This window comes from Anabas testudineus, chromosome 5 (assembly GCF_900324465.2).
Source record: "Anabas testudineus chromosome 5, fAnaTes1.2, whole genome shotgun sequence".
NCBI lineage: Eukaryota > Metazoa > Chordata > Actinopteri > Anabantiformes > Anabantidae > Anabas > Anabas testudineus.
In genome coordinates this window covers 11627544-11646812 of record NC_046614.1, presented here as the reverse complement: position 1 = coordinate 11646812, position 19269 = coordinate 11627544, and the positions used below count along the sequence as shown (strand labels likewise).

The 19269-nt window shown below is 40.6% G+C and overlaps 1 protein-coding gene across 1 annotated transcript; it reads left to right on the top strand.

Annotated features, from left to right (window-relative positions):
- Nucleotides 1–299: 299 nt before the first annotated feature.
- esyt1b (extended synaptotagmin-like protein 1b) lies at nt 300–17904 on the top strand. Its single transcript, XM_026347002.1, has 52 exons — nt 300–935; nt 1981–2022; nt 2965–3099; nt 3207–3280; nt 3364–3436; nt 3595–3684; nt 3862–3917; nt 4082–4202; nt 4289–4465; nt 4670–4752; nt 4943–4991; nt 5101–5190; nt 5328–5423; nt 5938–6009; nt 6115–6201; nt 6308–6457; nt 6644–6757; nt 6844–7020; nt 7122–7207; nt 7297–7345; nt 7545–7634; nt 7721–7816; nt 7905–7976; nt 8104–8190; nt 8282–8428; nt 8650–8756; nt 8859–9036; nt 9129–9305; nt 9402–9484; nt 9801–9849; nt 9935–10024; nt 10206–10301; nt 10748–10819; nt 11182–11268; nt 11364–11510; nt 11600–11739; nt 12019–12145; nt 12246–12328; nt 13242–13383; nt 13836–14012; nt 14121–14203; nt 14521–14569; nt 14680–14769; nt 14990–15085; nt 15172–15243; nt 15333–15419; nt 15530–15676; nt 15752–15897; nt 16032–16163; nt 16288–16390; nt 16763–16812; nt 17310–17904. Exons 1-52 carry the CDS (start codon nt 582–584, stop codon nt 17335–17337), a joined length of 5505 nt encoding a protein of 1834 aa, XP_026202787.1. The 5' UTR covers nt 300–581; the 3' UTR covers nt 17338–17904.
- The last annotated feature ends 1365 nt before the right edge of the window (nt 17905–19269 follow it).

The window sequence follows — 19269 nt, the reverse complement described above, 5'->3', positions numbered from 1 at the left end:
AGAGTGCACAGTTTGCTCTTTTAAAATAAACAAGCAGCACAAAGTATTGCGCAGAAGCGGTGCGCACAGGACTGTACCACAGTATTTTCTCTTTGAAATGAGTTTATTCTGTAATTCATTAGACAGGTCAAGTTACATTTTAACATGGTTAAAGTCGTGTTTGAATAAAACTTGTTATACGCAGGAAATCTCGGTTACTATTACGCAACGCTGCAGTAATTACGGTAATTACACCAAACGGGACGTCTGCCCTGGCGCAGCAGCCAAACACTCAAATATGCATTTTTCCCCCCCAGTGGGCGGGTTTTCATGCAGATAACTGAGCTGGTTGAGGAGCAAAACTTGTAGCTGCTGCATCTGCTGCCACGGGGCTCGTCGGTTTACGAAGTGCTGCAACATCCGAGCGAGAAGAAACCAGCTCGCCGACGAAGATGCGACACGAACCGAACTAAACGAGTTCGTCCAGTCGGTGAGTTGAGACATGAGGCGTTAGGGAGGCCGTGTAAAGACAAGTAACGGGATCGTTTCATAGCAAAGAGCAGCCTTTCAGAGATTAGCAGTTTGATTTAGAAAACAACGCCATGGAAAACGACAAACCGGCGCCGAGTGAAGCCAAGGTCGCCGACAGTCCGAGCGCAGGCGACGCGGAGAAGAAAGCGCTGAGTGCGGCGCAGCGCGGAGACCCCGAGCCGCAGGGGATAAGTGCGGTGGCCGTGCTCTGGACGTTTGGCAAATGTCTGGGCGCCTTGCTGCCAGTGTATCTGGCTGGTTACTATCGGGTCAGTACCAGCCTGCTGGTGTGCGGGATGATGGTCTACACGGGCTGGAAACATGCCCGAGACGCGAAGGAGGCACGCCTGAAGTCAGCCATACAGCTGCTCGACGACCAGCAGGAGCACACAGCCTCCAGAATCAAGAGAGACCTCCCTGCATGGGTAAGAAACGACAGGCTGTCTGCAAACCCTCTTCATTAGCTGTGACTCAAGAGCCCACTTTATCCCAGGGTTGAATTAACCTCACATTACGTAACGTTGCAGCGCGTAAATCCATGAGTGAACCATAAAAACCCATCATGTCCCTGCAGGCAGGAGTTGCAAGGTGTGGTAAAGTTTCCCACAGTTATGTTTTATTTTTAGCTCACAGTCTCAGAATCATATACAACCTATAGTCTTTTGTTGTAAAACTTTTCCTTTTTTCAGAAACAGGGTTTAGGAAATAGTTTCTCATAATTCCCATCCCCATTGTTCCTGATGCTGTTTAGTACCCTGTTATTTCCTTAAGTTGTTAGTGTTTGTCTTTTGAGACCAAACTTGCTTAAAGGTGTTGCAAAATAGTTCATTGCAATAACTCCTCCAGACAAAGGTTGAAAAATTTGAGTCTAGTAGTGTTAAATTTGCATCACCCAGTCTGACATGTACCCAGAATGGAAATGCTGAAACCCACATGGGTATGTTTTGACTCAGAACATGTGGCCACACCCAAATAATGTTCCCCTGAATACTTTGAGTGAGTGATTTCCCTGATTGCTTGCACTGACAGACACGCCACTCCCCCTTAAAGTACTCAAAAAGAGACTACTTCATGTTGCTTCTCCAGTTATGTCTCCTAATATGCATAACAAATGATTTGTGTTGGGACTTTCTGTAAGAGAACCCTATGAAATATAAATGGAGAGCACATTTTGTGCACTTACAAAGTGCAAAAGTATGATCACGTGTGATCCTAATGCGCAGACAAACTGTTGTAACCATTTATATCCTTCAAAGAGATGTTCGAGTTGACAGTTGGTGCACTTAGCCGCTTTCATTTTATTTCTTTTTAAAATATTTGCTCAGTCTAAACGTTGGTGCAAAGAGCGCTGAGATGATTTTAGCAATGCTGCTGACAACATTTCCAGACCAGCATTATCTATGGCAGAAACCATATCCTGTTGTGTGTTTACCAGCCTCTATGCACCCTCATTGACTTTGTTTCTTTCAGGTCAACTTTCCAGACGTTGAGAAGGTTGAGTGGCTGAATAAGGTAAAGTATTTTCACCATGTGTCTTTACATAAAGGTGCTGTTTATTCCTTTGTTATTAACATGTATGCGCTAACACTTTATCCATTCTGTACTCCAGCTGTTGTGCTGATGGAGACTGTGTGAAGTGTGTGCCTGGTCAGATGGTGCTAACTGATAGACGGTAGCACAGCTGCTGTTGCTCTCACTTCCAAAAAGGCCCCACCACCATTTGTGTAGCGCCTCTGTCTGTCTGTGCTGCAGAGAGCAGGGGCAGTGCCAAGCAACTCGCTCAACATTTCCATTATATTACTCGCTAACTCACAAGAGGAGGGGGGAGGGGTTGGTCAGTCCCCCAAGACAAATAAAACTGCAGCTATGGTGACCCTACCTCCACCCATTTTGCTCCTGTAGCCCAGATAAATGAGGGACACTAACGTAGACATACAGGAAACAAAGTGGAACGCCAACAGGACCACGAGACCTGAGTGTCAGAAGAGACAAAGCCGAGGGCTGAGCTTGGATACTGGAGGGTAGATCAGCAGATTCCCCTGTTGCTCAGGCTTCGTCCTCCACAGGAACAGGCGGCTGATGACTCACTCTCCAGTTATGCCAGACTGTAGCAAACTCTGTGGTTCTTATTCCAGAGTCACACAAGCTCACAGAAAAACACTGCCTCTACTTTTAGATTCCTTCCCAGGAGGAACTGATTAAAAACTAAACAAGTTTACATAGCAACACAAGTCTGTAAAAGTGAAACAGTCCTACGTGAAGGACACATTAGAGGGGGCTCATCTGACTCTCATTTTGCTGTTATGGCACATGCAAGCCAAGCCATCTCGTACTTAAAGTTAGTTTGATGATTTTGTACATGGCTACTGAAGGCAGGAGCCTCTGGGTGTGTACTGCAGGGATGTATGTGTAAGTTATGTTTACTTATAACCTTGTGCTTGGTGGCCTGCTCAGGTGCTGCAGCAGGTGTGGCCCTTTGTCGGCCAATACCTCGAGAAGCTGCTGGTGGAAACCATCGCTCCATCTATCAGAGCCTCCAGCACCCACCTCCAGACCCTCAGCTTCACTAAAGTGGACATGGGAGACAAGGTGGTGCCACTCGTACCTTATCTATCATATGTAACTGCTGTAAACATTTACACTAATTATGCACATTGTTTATGTTGGGCTAACAAATGTTTTTCTGTTTGTTTCAGGCCATGAAGGTTGTGGGGATCAAGGCCCACACAGAGAATGATAAGGGACAAGTCCTGCTAGATCTGTACATCAGGTGAATGTTCGTTTAATAGTCTTTGGAATAATGACCTTTGAATTACTACGTTTAAACAACTTTTTTTGTTCTTCTTTCCTCAGCTATGTTGGAAATGTGGAGATCAACGTTGAGGTGAAAAGATATTTCTGCAAAGCTGGAGTGAAAGGAATACAGGTGTGTCTTCTTATCAAACGCAGTTACATTTATACTGTATATAAAGTCTTCATTTAAAGATGTTTATTTCGCACAAGCTCAAGGCTGAAGTGCACAGAGAAGTTTTGTTAGTATGAACAATCATTTCACAGACAGCATTTCTGTTCTTCTGTCTTCAGCTCCATGGGATGATGCGAGTGATTCTCGAGCCTCTGATTGGAGATGTGCCCATAGTGGGTGCGGTCACTATGTTTTTCATTCAGAGGCCGGTAGGTTGATCTGCAGTCACCTCTGTTTGCCCTTTTGTTGTTGCTCTCTTAACCTTCGTCCCTGTGACTATCATGTATCTCAGTTGGGAGCTTATACGCTTTTGGTGATATTGATTTCTCATCCATCCTGATCGATTTGCTGAATGCAGCACATTCTTTATTCTAATCTCTTCCCAGAAACTGGACATCAATTGGACTGGACTTACTAATTTGTTGGACGTCCCTGGACTGAAGTGAGTCATGTTGAAATAAACTTGTGGTGCACAGCAGTAAAAGCCATAACTTTTCAATAAACACAACTTCATAATATTTTTTTATAGAGTAAAGTGAACAAATAATTCAGGCACCGCAGGGGGAGTGTATTTCCACTGAAATGTTACTGTCTCTTTCGTCTCAGCGTCATGTCAGACAGCATGATAATGGATGCCATTGCCTCCTTCTTGGTTTTGCCCAACCGTCTTGTTGTTCCCCTGGTTCCTGGCTTACATGTGGCCCAGCTGCGTTGTCCTTTGCCCAGGGTAAAGCCTGAATATGTTCCTGTAGATGGTCATCTTATTTCATATTTCAGTAAACATGAGCATTAAAAGCTGTTTTTATTTCTCAGGGTGTGGTACGCATCCACCTGGTGGAGGCACAGAATCTAGCAGCAAAAGACAACTATGTGAAAGGGGTCATGGCTGGCCTGTCTGACCCCTATGCCATATTGAGAGTGGGCCCTCAGACCTTCATCTCCAAACACGTTGACAACACAGACTCTCCCAAATGGGGAGAAATGTATGAGGTAAGTACAATGATGGAGTGTGAGTCCTTGTTTTTCATATTTGCATTGGGTATCACATATCACTTCATCTTGTTGTGTGTTAGTCCAGGATTCAGAGATTAGTCTGCTGCTGTGCTGAGAATGGTCATTCATTCAGTAACGTCCATACACTGTAGATCGTCCATTCAGTTAGTCTCATGTCCTTATGTGTGTCTGGTACGTCAGGTTATAGTCCATGAAGTTCCTGGTCAAGAGTTGGAGGTGGAGGTCTATGATAAAGACCCAGACAAGGATGATTTCCTGGGCAGGTACTTATGCACAGTTCATGTCTCTCGTACACCTGAATCACCTTTCATCTCATCTTTCATGTCAATAGGATTAGAGTACATGTTTCTGACTACGTGATATCACTGTTCCAGTCAAGCTTATGCTATGATCCTTTTATTTGTATCAGTACAGTTTTTAAGTAATATTGTCTCACACTCCTCTTCCCTATAGGACCAAACTGGATTTGGGCATTGTGAAGAAATCCATAGTTGTTGATGATGTAAGTGAAAATCCTTTATCATCTCTGTCGTAACAGACAGTTGTATATGCAAATGTCTAATCTTTGGATTGTAAATGTATTCTTTGGCTGTTTTTTTTTTTTTTTTAAGTGGTTCACTTTGAAAGAAACCGACTCAGGACGGGTTCATTTCAGACTGGAGTGGTTGGCCTTGCAGCCTAGCACCAACCGACTAGAGCAGGTTTGAGTCATTTCCACCAGTGCATTACAGAATATAATGTGTAATAATAATAATATAGTGTGTTTGTGCGCGTCAATCACTGATCATCATGTCAAATAGTTGCAGTGAGGAAAAATGTGTTTGCTGTTCTCTCTCAGATCCTGAAGAGCAATGAGAATGTGACCAGCAAGAATGCCAACCCACCTTCTTCAGCCATCTTGGTTGTATATCTGGACAAGGCTGAGGCTCTTCCTGTGAGTCCTTCCTGGGTGTCAGATAGCACATTGCCACCCAGTGTGCCCACGTTTCGTGCTTAGCTCAGAGCTGCTTCCTGTGTGTGGTTAAACTGAGCTAGAGCTGTAATTGTTGTCTGTCTGACATTTCACATAGTTGTTGCTTTGGCCTGTAACCCTGCTCACTACATTGCATTATGCATGAGTGTGGCCAACACTGTCCAAGGCTGTTAATCATACATATTCTTCTGTGATATCTTTTAGAAAAGGTAACATCACTGACATAATATTTAAAATCATACTTTGTGGTTTCTTTCGATACAGAGTTTTACTTCCTAAATATGCCACGTGGTGTGCTGTTTCCCTTTAGCTATTTGTGTTGTTGCTATGGTAGCCTTATAAACACTGTTATTCACATCAACCAGTTATTCACGTCACGTCAGAGTGGGAGATAAGTCATTGTTCTGCTCTTAGTTATAAACTGTTATTGTTCCCCTTTCTTACTGCATGTTCTTCTTTACCATGTGTCTTTTAGATGAAGAAAGGAAATAAAGAGCCCAATCCCATGGTGCAGCTGTCTGTGCAGAACACTACCAAAGAGAGCAAGGTGTATTTACTGAGAAGATCCATTACAATGTAGATTATTTCATGTATTTCTATTTAATGCATCTGGACCTTTCTAATCAGTCTTATTGTTCATTTTTGTATTTAGACTTGTTACACAACCATTAATCCAGAATGGTCAGAGGCTTTCACCTTCTTCATCCACGATCCTCGCAATCAAAACATAAACATCGAGGTAACATCTTATAGGCTCCTGTACAAAACGTTTTTGTAGTTTGGCATTATAATAGACAAACCTGTTGTAGCCTTATTCTGGATTTCTTTTATGCTAAATTAACCAGGTGAAGGATGCTGACCGTGTGCAGTCACTGGGCAGCCTGGCCATCCCTTTGTCTCGCCTGCTGTCCAATTCCAATCTTTGTCTGGACCAGTGGTTTCAGTTGGAGAAGTCTGCATCTGCCAGTCGCATCTATATCAGCACAGTTCTCAGGGTAAATTGCAAAAAGGCCCTAATCTTGTGCTGCTTTAGACCAGTTAATGTCTGAAGAAAACATGCACAAAGTAGCTCATTAATGACATCAAGAAGTATTTAGTTTGATGTCTCAACTGAGATTACATTTTTTGGTCAAGTTAGTCATCTTATTTCTGACTCTCTTTTTCTTCCTGATGCAACATAGCTCCTGTGGTTGGATGAGGAACATATTCTGTCTGATGCGTCATCTAATCTGGGATCTGGACTTTCCAAACAGCTGCCCCAGCAGACCTCCCCCCATCCAAGCTTTGGCACAGAGGTAATGGAGGACAGTGTGATGGTGTGTTTTTACTTCCAATGATCTGAGCCTGGTGCACATAACATGCTAAAGTTTTTTTTCTTTAGGGATTGCTTAGAATTCACTTGTTGGCAGGCCAGAATCTTGTTCCAAAAGATAACCTGATGGGAGGTGTGGTAAAAGGCAAGAGTGATCCCTATGTCAAGATCAACATTGGAGGAGAAACATTTACAAGTCACGTTATCAAGGGCAATCTGAACCCCACCTGGAATGAGATGTATGAGGTAAATAACAGTATTAGATTGATGACTGGATATGTTTGTAGATGTCTTGTATAACTGGGTTAAGAGAGATTTTTATAATGCTGTCTTTGTTTACCTCTCAGGTGATTCTAACCCAGTTGCCAGGCCAGGACCTGCATGTGGAGGTGTTTGATAAAGACATGGACATGAAGGATGACTTCATGGGCAGGTAGTTACATATATATATATATATATATAATGTAATTATCACATGTGCTAATTAGATTTATACTGATACTTATGCTTCTTGTCATGCAGGCTGAAGATCAGTTTGAAGGACATCATTGATTCTCAGTATACTGATCAGGTGTGATACCTCAGCCAAACACACCAATTTCAGATTTTGCGAGACTTGTAAGAATTAGGGAACCAGCGACTTAATTTTAGAATATCTGGAAATCTTCTTTAACATTATTACTTATTCAAGTAACTCTGCATGTCGTTGTTTCTCTTGTTGGATCGGACCCTGTAGCTCCAGATTAAAATGGTTTATCTGTGTTTATCAGTGGTACAATCTGACTGATGTGAAATCGGGTCGAGTTCACCTGGTACTGGAATGGGTTCCTACAGCCACAGTGTCAGACAGATTAGACCAGGTTAGTATTTTTATATCTAGCCACAAATTAATGGACACTTCCTGGTTCCTGAGTCAATTTTCACTGTTTCTTTTTTGTGTCTTTAGGTTCTTAGGTTTTATTCCAAACAGTCATACCAGAACAAGACCGTTCCCTCAGCAGGCCTGCTGTTTGTGTTTATCGAACAAGCAGATGGCTTACCAGTGAGTCTTTTAGTACTACTGTGAAGGATAATCTGTGGCACTGACAACTAGCTTTTGATCTCCTGTTACCTATTCTGTCTCTCTGCAGGTGAAGAAGAGTGGAAAAGACCCTAAAGTAGGAGCAGAGCTCACCCTTAGAGATCTCTCCCGCAAGACTACAGTAAGATAATAGATAAAACTAGATAACTAGAGAACAGTGGATCTAAGTTACCACTGTAACACTGTTTCTAAGACTCATGACAAAATATCTGTCATTCATTTGACTGACTCTAATGTCTCTTCTGAAGGTGTGTGATCGCACTACATCACCTCAGTGGAATGATGCTTTCTGTTTCCCAGTTCGAGACCCCAGAGAAGATATTCTTGTAATTAAGGTAAGCTGCCCAATCAAAGGTCAATGCAGGTGATGTAATGTCTGATATATAAATACACTTATTCTAATGCCCTGTGTTGTGTTTTTTTAAGCTCTCCCACAGCTGGACCCTACCAATTGGTTCATTAGTGGTTCCTATTAGAGAGTTGTTGTCTGAACCAGAGCTGGTCTTGGACCAGTGGTTCCATCTGGATGGCGCCTCACCTGAGAGTCAGGTTCTTATAAGGGCTGAACTTAAGGTGGGAAAACTCTGTTTGTCAACATAGTTTTCTCTGTATTCTAGGCATTCAGTATAGATTCTTAACTTTCTTATTCTCTCTGCCTTTAGCATTTTCTGTATGTCTGTCGTTGTCTTTTTCTTTATCTTATATTACATTACTATTATTTTACTTGTACTGTGCATATTGATATTTACATTCAGGACTGCTGGTTAACAAACTGAAATACAATTCAATTGCAGATGCTGATTCCCAGCAAATGTCCTGGGGCCACTGATAAAGCCAAGGTCATTTCAGCGTCAGGCCCTTCCCCTGCTGTCCAAAAACAGGAGACGGGCACAGTCCAAAGGTTAGATATATCATTCAAAAAGGCCTTTCTTTTTTTTCATTGTTGCTTGTCTCTTACATTACAAACTATTACTGTATGAATAGCATTACTGTTTATATTTAGGTCAAGTTCAGTGGACACTCCTCCAGTGGAGACAGTTGTGTCTTCAGTGGCTTTTAACAAAGATGTTGATGTAAAGAAAACTGCAGTTGATGTGACAGAAGATAAGTTGGAAGAACCTCCAGCCCCTGCCATAGTACAACCTCGTCATACTTCCCCAGATCTGAGCTTTGCCAGTGAGGTAAGTTGAGATACAGATACAAGCAACATGACTTCAAATCATCACTTTTAATTAAAAATAAGTTATAAAGTTTAATGATCTCTTTTCTGTAGGGACTACTGAGAATCATCCTAATGGAGGCCAAAGGCCTAGTTGCCAAAGATAACATGATGGGCGGTATGGTGAAGGGCAAGAGTGACCCCTATGCCAAGATCAGTGTTGGAGAGGTCCCATTTAAAAGCAGCGTGATCAAGGAGAATTTAAACCCAGTCTGGAATGAGATGTATGAGGTGTGTAGATGGGGCTGTACAAATTGGATTTCCTTAAGCATGACAGTAATAAAGACTGGATTTTTGGTCTGTCTTAACATTTGTGTGTTGCCACAGGTGGTGCTGAGGCCTCAGTCAGGCCAGCAGATACAGGTAGAGGTGTACGACAAAGACATGGACAAAGATGACTTCCTGGGAAGGTGAGGGCTAATGTTGAGGTTTCTAGTTGTTCAACAGTAACTAGTCGCCTTCTAATGAAGCTACCTAAGTAGTTTATGTGTTCATAGGACTAAACTAAACAGATTTGACCATATAATCTTAAAGCTATATATATGGTATATTATATGCTATATATTAGATGACAGTCTGCACCTAATGTTTCTAAGCTGGTCATAGTTCAAGAAATAGATTGTTTAAAAAACTGTTAATAAATATTATGGTTTTAGTGATGAACCTGCATTTCACACTTCACATTTGATGGTGTTTAAAATGTGTTTTCTTTTTCATTGTGGACAGATTCCAAACCAGTGTGGCTGACATCATCCATTCCCAGTACACAGACCAGGTGAGTATTTCAGGCTTACTGTAAATATGTGCTCCTCTGGTTTAATCATAGGCTGCGACTCAGTAAGGTCACCTCTCCATTTCAGTGGTACACTCTCAATGATGTGAAGTCTGGACGTGTTCGCCTGATACTGGAGTGGGTTCCAGCAGTGTCCCACAACGACAGCCTGGACCAAGTTAGTGCACTTTAATATAATTTTCAATTTCTCCCTTTTTATCATATACATTCTTGTGATCATGATTATTTACACTGCCTAGTTATCTTACTTCCAAATAAGATCCGCTCTTGAGTTGATTCACAGTGCACATCGGTGCTGAGTCACTATAATGTATTTTTAATTTGATTTTCCACTGCAGGTCACGCAGCTGCAGTCTCTCCAGTCTTACCAGAACAAGACCATTCCCTCTGCAGCCCTGCTCTTTGTTTATGTGGACAGAGCACACTCATTGCCTGTGAGTCTCTTTTGTGAAGTCTTATTATGTACCACAGCCAACCAGGAAGATATAGTTGATTTGATCACCTTAGTTGATGCAGACAGGCCTACATAAAGTCCAGGTAAACACAGGAATAACAAGAGGTAGGGTCGGGAGATTCTTTTAACAGCAGGCAAAAGTTCAATATTACTTAGCAGCAGACTCAAAAACTAGGCACACAAAAACAGTCAGGTACAAACAGGAAGAGGGCGACTTGCACAAATTTGGCAAAGGACAATGGAAAACCAGCTTCTATAAACTAGGGGAAGTCATTTTTGAATAGAGAATAGGTGAAGGTAGGGTGGGGTAGGTCTTGCAGTTAATAAAAGGCAGCCCTAACTATACCAGATCCCTGAGGGAGTGCTGTGGTTTTAAGTAAAGGATACAAACTATTCATATAATGGTATGTGTTTTTCTGTGTCCAGTTAAAGAAGAGTGGAAAGGAGCCCAAGGCTGGGGCTGAGCTTGTCTTTGGTAAAACAACCTGCAAAACCAAGGTATGACACTGATAATAAAGACATGAAACACACACACACACACAGTCTATCACTATGTCAGTGTAGGACTGCAACCCCTAATTAATTTCATTCTATTCATTTTGGTTGAACTATTATTTGTATTGGTGACTTTAGATGTTAATTGGGTGATCTTAAAATGTAATGGGAGAAATGGCTTACAGCCTGTGGACATTTCAAACACTCTGGCACCCCTAGTGACGGTATCAAAAAAGGTTTTGCAGCAGTGCACAATAATATCCTGTTTTATTTGTTCAAAATACCAATTGAAACTGAATTAAAGCATTTTGTTTAAAGTTTGAGGCTAGTTAAGGATCTACCATTATTTATTTTTCCGTCTGAAGGTGTGTGAAAGCTCCACATCACCTCAGTGGAATGAGGCGTTCTACTTTTTGGTTCGAGACCCCAGAGAGGAGATGCTCATAATAAAGGTACAAATGTAGTATTTGTCTCAAAGTACAACAGTATTTAAAATCTAAACAATCACACGCTGACATTATGTGTTCATGTGTCCTTATCTCTGTAGTTGTCCAGTGCATGGGACCAGCCAATGGGATCTCTGGTAATTCCTGTTAGAGAGCTGCTCTCTGAGCCACAGCTGGTGCGGGACCAGTGGATGCATCTCGATGGAGCTTTACCTGAAAGTGAGATCTTACTGAGGGCTGAACTGAAGGTATGAGAATATAGAATATATATACACAGGGAATTAGTGTCATTGTCTCTGATAGAGAGATTATCCACATGGAAATATTTTGCTTACAGATCCTCAACTCAAGGATGACTGAAGTTCCAAAGCCTTCAGTAACTGGTTCGAAGGTGGACACCGTCACAGCTGAGACATTGAAAGCAGCTAGTGAGAAGGAAAAAAGCTCACAGCTGCCAACACCGCATGACACAGCCGTGTGAGTGTTTGGTGTCTGATTTTAATAATAAACAACATAAACATAACAAACATAAAAAGTGCTGCTGCTAAGACCTTAGTCTAATTTGGAAACCCTCATAATCATGCTACTCAGTGCTATTCAAATATGGTATAAGGAAACATTATCTGTAAATACTCATTTGGAAAGTAAACAAGCTTAATTTGTAGCTTAGTGAAGCTAATAGAGATAAAACTAGGTCTTGTTAGTCTCAGTCAGGAGCCTCTCTGTGGTGTTGTTAACAGCAGTGTGTTTTTCCAGGTCAGCATCCAACCAGCCTCAACAACCTAAAGCAGCAGAAGCAAATGCAGCACTCTCCACAGAAAAAGCTACTCCTCCTGAACCACCTGTGATTCACACTGCACCTGAAACGCCCCCTGATGCTGCTGTGAGTTCTGTCACATAATAGTCAGTGGTTTTGATAATCTGTCTATTTTCAATGTCATAACATGGCTGTCATTTTGTTTAGCTGGTGAAAAAACCAACAGGTGTACAGGAGCATCCCACAAAGCCAGACCCAAGCAGTTAAAGGAGACACAACTAAACCACTACAACTAAAACAAACAGAGGGGTGAGTTCTACATTGCAGAAAAAAAATCCTTCATCATTACTTTCGGTTAGAGCCATAAATTTGGAGAACCCCAATAAGATATGTATCAATAAGAGAATAATATAGCAATAATAAAATAATAATGAAGTATTATCCATTAAAATAAAATTATCCATTCATACCATGAGAGATTAATGCATATGGATATGTCAGAGATCACATCGAAAATCTGTGATATTTCCATTTAAATACATGAACAAATCAGGATGTTTCAGGATTTATAAACATAAGAAGTTATGACACGTACAATGGAAAAGATATTTAAGGTTCTGCACCATAGGTCAGCTATTTCTAGGTCATGAATCAAATTTAAGCTGATTTGTGGCATCGATCATGTTGACTTTGTTCAAAAGTCCAGAGTAAATCAGCTTACAGAAAGTATCAGAAATCAGATACTTTCTCAGCATCGGTCATGGCTGCAGGTTATTAAGGGGGCAGGGCACAGCGCTCTAAAACACTTTGCAGAAACTTGATCAGTTGCATCGAGTGCACAGCCAGGCAGACCAAACCTGACCACTCCAACAGAAGATCAATACATCAAGCTCAGTGTTCACTAGAAAAACAGCTTCATCACAGAGAAAGAATTTGCTAAATAAAGAACGTACGATTGCAGTCAGCAAAAATGTGCTGTTAAACCTGAAGGCTGATCTTACCTCCTTTTTTTCTTCAGACAAGTGGTTTAGAGATGTAAAATGTTTCTTCTTTTTATAATTTATGACAACTTGGGTTTCTAAATCCTCAAACTCTCTTGAATATTTAAGCAACACTCTACTGAAGCAGCACTGTATATTATCTATATCTATTCAGATTGTGTTTTAAAGCTGTCACTAAACACGTTTAAATCCCTGCACTATTTCTGTTTGCATAATGGTAGTTCTGGTTTGGATAACCTTGCCCATGCCACTGTGACTGGTCTGCCTGCTAAAACCATTGAGCCAGCAGAGGTCAAAGAAATCCCCAAAGCCGTTGAAGTTCTTCCACCTCACACCACCCCTGAGCCAGATTTTGGGAAAGAGGTGGGTTGTGGGATCTGTTGCCCATCATCACGTGTTTTTGTTTTTCCATTTGAGAGTATTAGTTTATGTTAATTAGTTCAGAAAACCCTCCTGGGTCTCTTTTCTTCTGCTTATCTAACTGTATAAGTTAACATGAATAAAAAAGGATGTGTGCCAAACATTGCATCATTTTTTCAATTTAAAGAACTGTGGCTAAATAAAAAAAAAGAAAAATGACGACCCTAGGAAATATTTCCATTATCTTGTCAAAGTTTATTTTTACATATTTCAGACATGATGTTAGTAGAAGTCAATGTCAGTCTAAACAAGGCTGGTTGAACTTGTTTAAATAACCCTCTGTATGATGGGGAACTGTCCCTCTGTCCCTCTAAAAGGTACAGCTGATCATAGATGCACCTAAGAGAGCTACAGATGCTGTGTGTTCTACATCACTTACAATGTTCATCCTGCAGGGGTTGCTGAGGATTCACCTGCTGGAGGCCCAAAACCTGGTTGCCAAGGACAACCTGATGGGGGGCCTGGTGAAAGGCAAGAGTGACCCCTATGTCAAGATCTACATAGGAGGGGCTACATTTAAGAGTCATGTTATCAAAGAGAATCTCAATCCAACGTGGAATGAAATGTATGAGGTATGAAGTACTAGTTATCAAATACTGTTGCACTATATCTACATATTTGTCAGGAAAATGTTTGGTATCTTTGTTGTTTATTTTAAAAAACTAATTTGTTTTTAACAGCTGGTTTTGAGTGAGCACAGTGTGCAGGAGATCAAGTTTGAAGCATTCGATAAGGATATTGATTCTGATGACTTCCTCGGCAGGTGTGTGTCTTGTTGGTTAAACAGTAACTTGCATCACTGCTCTAGAGACCTGTGTACATTGATCTGCATTGGGAGAATCTCACTTAGATACATGATCAGAGATAAAAAGAAGACTATTATAGAAAAAGAACAGTGGTTTGGTTCATAGAGGACCAACAAGTCGTATGTCACATTGTATTATGTGTATTAATAGAATATTTACATGGAGTTTCTGTAAATAACCTGTATTAATCTACTGCTTAGTGTCAGCACATGATATCTTTCTTTCTTGAAATAAAAAACGTGACGTTAACCATTGCTTGTTTTTATGTTGGCAGGTTCAGCATTAAGTTAAATGAGGTTATCAGATCCCAGTACACAGATCAGGTTAGTCAGTACCTCGGAATCTGAACCAGTGCCATGTGATCTCTCTAAACTCACTTCCTTATATGAAGGGTGTTGCCGTGCTGATCTAACTGACTTTGTTTGTGTCACAGTGGTATCCTCTGAAAGATGTGAAGACTGGACAGGTTCACTTGATACTGGAGTGGGTTCCTACAGTGTCAGATTCTGTCAGGCTTGACAAGGTGGGTCTTTACCCATGTTTGCAGCTACGTCACCCACTGGTTTTGGCCTCACTCTGCTTATCGAGTCTTTTGTTTTGTTTTTTTAAATATGGATTGTTGAAATGTACCCAGGAACGCTGCCTACTAGATAAAGCTGTTCAGTCAAATTCCAACAGGCAGGGCACATTATTCACATTGCACCATAACAATCAGGCCTAACTGACTGTGCTCTATGTTCCAGGTTTTGCAGCTTCAGTCTCTTCAGTCTTATCAGAACAAAGCCATCCCCACTGCTGCTCTGCTCTTTGTACACATCGACAGAGCACATTCCTTACCTGTAAGCCTCCTGCATTTTATTTACATACTGTGCAGTAGTTGACAAAAACAGTTTATCATGTAATAAAACTCTTTGTTCCCTATTAGTTGAAGAAAAGTGGCAAAGAACCCAAAGCAGGAGCTGAGCTCGTTCTGGCTGAAACAACATACAAAACCAAAGTGAGACTCACACACTGAACTTTGTGTTTATGAGTAAGCAATAAAAACTTTTAATAACTGTCTGATGTTTTTCCATTATCTCTCTTAAGCTGTGTGATCGCACCAACAACCCGCAGTGGAATGAGTCTTTCCACTTCCTGGTTCGTGACCCTAAACATCAGATGCTTGTAGTAAAGGCAAGACCCTTATTTACTTTTAAATATATGCACCTCTGCTGATGTGGTTACAGGTTAGATTTGTTCACATTTAGCAGCATTAATGTTTCATACTGTGTCTTCCGTTGCAGTTATCGAGTGGCTGGGACCAGCCGATGGGATCTCTGGTGGTTACTGTTAAGGAGCTGCTCGCAGAGCCACGGCTGGTCATGGACCAGTGGTTCCATCTGGATGGAGCCTCGGCCGAGAGTCAGATCCTGCTGAGAGCTGAACTCAAGGTGAGAAAGGGAGCGCATGTGCACTTATACATGTTGTACACACACAAATATTAAAGACTTCTGTTTTGTTTTCAGATTCTCAATTCCAAAATGGTGGACATGATCAGTGCAGGCACTCTGCCCTGTGCTGCCTCTGCTTGCTCTGGAAGTGGGCAGGTGAAGTTGTCTCTTTCATATGCATCAAAGGAGAAAAAGCTAATAGTCCTCGTCCACGCCTGCAGGTGAGCTTCTTCAAATAGAGTACCAAATCACTTTCAGTCAGATTGTGTTCACGTCAACGATGTAAATAGAAGTGGAGACTTTTTGCTTTAGCTTGTACAATCGGTGAGGATATTCTTTCTTTTTTTGTGTACAGAGGTCTGTTGCCTCAAAGTAAAGATGGCGTAGACAGCTACGTCTCCCTCATGCTGCTGCCAGACAAAAGCAAAGCCACCAAGAAGAAGACGGCAGTGAAGAAAAGGGACCACAACCCAGAATACAATGAGAGGTAATTATCGAAATGGGTAAATGTATTGTCTTTATATTCCAGTTCAAGATTCTTTTAATTTGAATATGCATACATTTTGGAAGATCTTTATCATATCTCTCTCATATTTGCCATTTTCTCTAAGATTTGAGTATGATCTGTCTGCGGAGGACACAAGGTTCAGATCCCTCAGTGTTTCTGTGAAGAATAACTCGGCCTCGTTCAGGAGCCGTGATGTCATTGGCCAGGTCAGTCTAATACCTGCCCCTCTTATATTGCATACATTTTATTGCTTTCTATATATGACAGATTTTATAATGGACAGATTTTTAACAAAGCTATCTAACAAAATAATACACAGATGCTCTGTGGACTTTCTAAAGATTGTTCCACCTGACTAGCCCCCAACTCAAACACATTTAGAGAACTGGGGTAAATTCACAGGTGTCCAGCTCAGGTTCTACACCAGGATAATCTCGACCAGAAACCTACAGTCTATTTTAAAACCATCCCTAGTTAACAAGTTATTTCATTCTTTAACTCTTACTTGTTTGTACTAATACATATAAACAGTAACAAAGGTAAAATATAGCTGTTAACATGTCATTCCTGTTCTTTAGGTGCAGATCGAGTTGGCTGATGTTGACCTGGTTTCTGGTGTCACTGAATGGTGAGCAGAGCTGTCTGAACTTTCTACAGACTGCACTGAAGTTAGCTATAGTGATATTCCACCCAAAATATATTTGTGATCTTCACTTGGTAAAAATAAAATGCATTCAACACTGATCATCTGATCATGTGAGAGGTTGCTGTTATGGTAAGTGTTTCCTCACTCATAGAGCAACAGATGATGTGCTCAGCTTGAATTAATCAGTTTTCATGGTACAAAGTTCAGTGCAGTGCAAATAATCAGCATTACACCAAAGGATACTGTAGCCAAATACACTCCTTGCTCTGGAGCTGTAGAGTGTTGGGGACGATTATGCAACACAGAAGCAGTGAAGGCAGCCTATCTATAAACATATAAGCACAGCAGAGAAGTGGGTTATGCTGTAGGAGTGATTTGATACATTTCAGTTCATGTTTTAGGTGGAAAATGACTTAACTGTCCACTGTTTCATTGTTTGATCAACACACTAATTAAATTGCTGTCTCCGTTTATTCCAGGTTCACGCTGAAAGACGAAGCTGAATAGACGCTTTGCTTGCCGATGCCATAGTTGCATCATCATTACTCAGCGTTTTGTCAATGCTGCAACTCACACCGATGCCTTCTCCCTCCAGTGTCACTGTGGCAGCCTTTCCTGCATCCACCCAACTTTGTGTATCAACATATACTGTAGTATAGAATGAAACTGCACTATATTTACTCACCAAAGATGAGTAGGTTGAAGTACCTGAGTTGCCAAGGACTGTGGAGCAAGTTGGTTTTAACTGAAGGTGACTTAATATTTGAAGAAATAATAGTTTTGAGTTATAGTTCACTTTTTTAACTAATGGGTTTTTTATGCATTTCTTATTCACGCTAATGCCATATCAGTATTTAGGATATGCTTTGTGACATGCTTACATTTTAGTTATGCAATATTTCACAGGATTTTTGCTTTTGAAGATTATTTTTATGAGTTATAAACTACAAGACATGCATTTTGTTTTGTCACAACTGAATCATTATATGTTTGATTTTTGTATATTTGCAAATGATATGGACCAGATGGGATACTTAAGGATGGCAACACAAATAAACAGATTTTACACTTCAATTTTGTTTTATGTAGTTTTTGATGGTTAAATCTATGGATCAGTTGTTGGCATTCACACTTGTTATTAATTCATAATCTGTGCTGTTATTTATGTTCACACATTAACTTGTTGCAACTGAAAGTGCAGAGGAACGAAAACATTCTGTCAACATATCCATTTTCTACATGTGACACAATGTCCCAGAGCGGTTTTATGTAAATACATAAAAACAATTAGCAGACTCCATGTTTCACATGGTGCCGTGGAACACTTTAAAAGTAGTTTAATTTGAGGAAAGCTCACATTTGCTCTGTACTGATAGATGCCCTTTAAATTTACATCTATCGGTCTGTGAGAACATAAAACCTTCAGGTTGCAGCATTATAATTAATAGGACTGATTTAAAGACAGATGGTACTTGTATTTATTTAGCTTGTTCTTAGTTAAACTGCCATTTTTGTGTGTTTGAAATAATTTTACTGCTTTTTACTACTGCATTAAGACTAAGTAGCAGACATTACACAATTTATTATATCAAATAAATATTTATTTCATATATCATTTCAATATATTTTGTATAAATTGACCTAAATGACTGAAATGCATATTACTGTTTTATAATGTTTCTTGTTAGTTTTTATGAATTAAAGTTTCTTTAAGATGCAGCAGACAAGAGAGGTCTTAAACCAATGTATTCTCATCACTTTATTTTTGTGTTATAATAAAACACAAAACATTTGCTTTTGTTTTCTCTACATTAAAGAAGGTTTAAATCAATACCTGTTAATGAGTTTTTAAAGAACTTGAAAATGCTCTTTGACTGCACATCACTCCCAGGCAAAGACAAAACATATAGCCTACTATACATCTCTGTATATTTACATAAACATAATGCTGATGTGAGCTGTGAGAGTGTGTGATAGCTGACATGTTCAGTAACAGTAATTGGTAAAGTGCCCCTTTGCCAGTATAGTGTTTGACCCCTACTTTGTCTTGAGAACTGCCTTAATACCTAATGGAATAAATTCAACAAAGTGCTGGAAACATTCATATTTGGGTCCATGTTGACATGACAGCATCACACCGTTGTTGTAGATTTGTCAGATGCAGGTCTATGATGACAATCACCTATTCCATACTAGATGATTTCAGTTTGGTAATGTTGCACATTGTTCTGCTGGACCTAGCCTAAAATATAAATAAACAAAATATCCCCCACCCACTACATCACCACCATCAGCAGCAGCCTAACCCTAACCACTGATACAAGGCAGGTTGGATCTATGTTTTCATGTTGTTTCTGCCAAACTGCAACTCTACAATCTGAATGTGCAAGACACATCAGACCAGGCTGTAGACTGAGTTTGCTGTGACACATGGTCTGA

Bases quoted from the DNA above. Each gene is read 5' to 3' on its own strand.
- esyt1b (XM_026347002.1), top strand. From the start codon at position 582: ATGGAAAACGACAAACCGGCGCCGAGTGAAGCCAAGGTCGCCGACAGT. The intron at 3,685-3,861 runs GTAGGTTGATCT...ATCTCTTCCCAG, and splicing joins TGTTTTTCATTCAGAGGCCG to AAACTGGACATCAATTGGAC. The intron at 10,302-10,747 runs GTGAGTCTCTTT...TTCTGTGTCCAG, and splicing joins ACAGAGCACACTCATTGCCT to TTAAAGAAGAGTGGAAAGGA.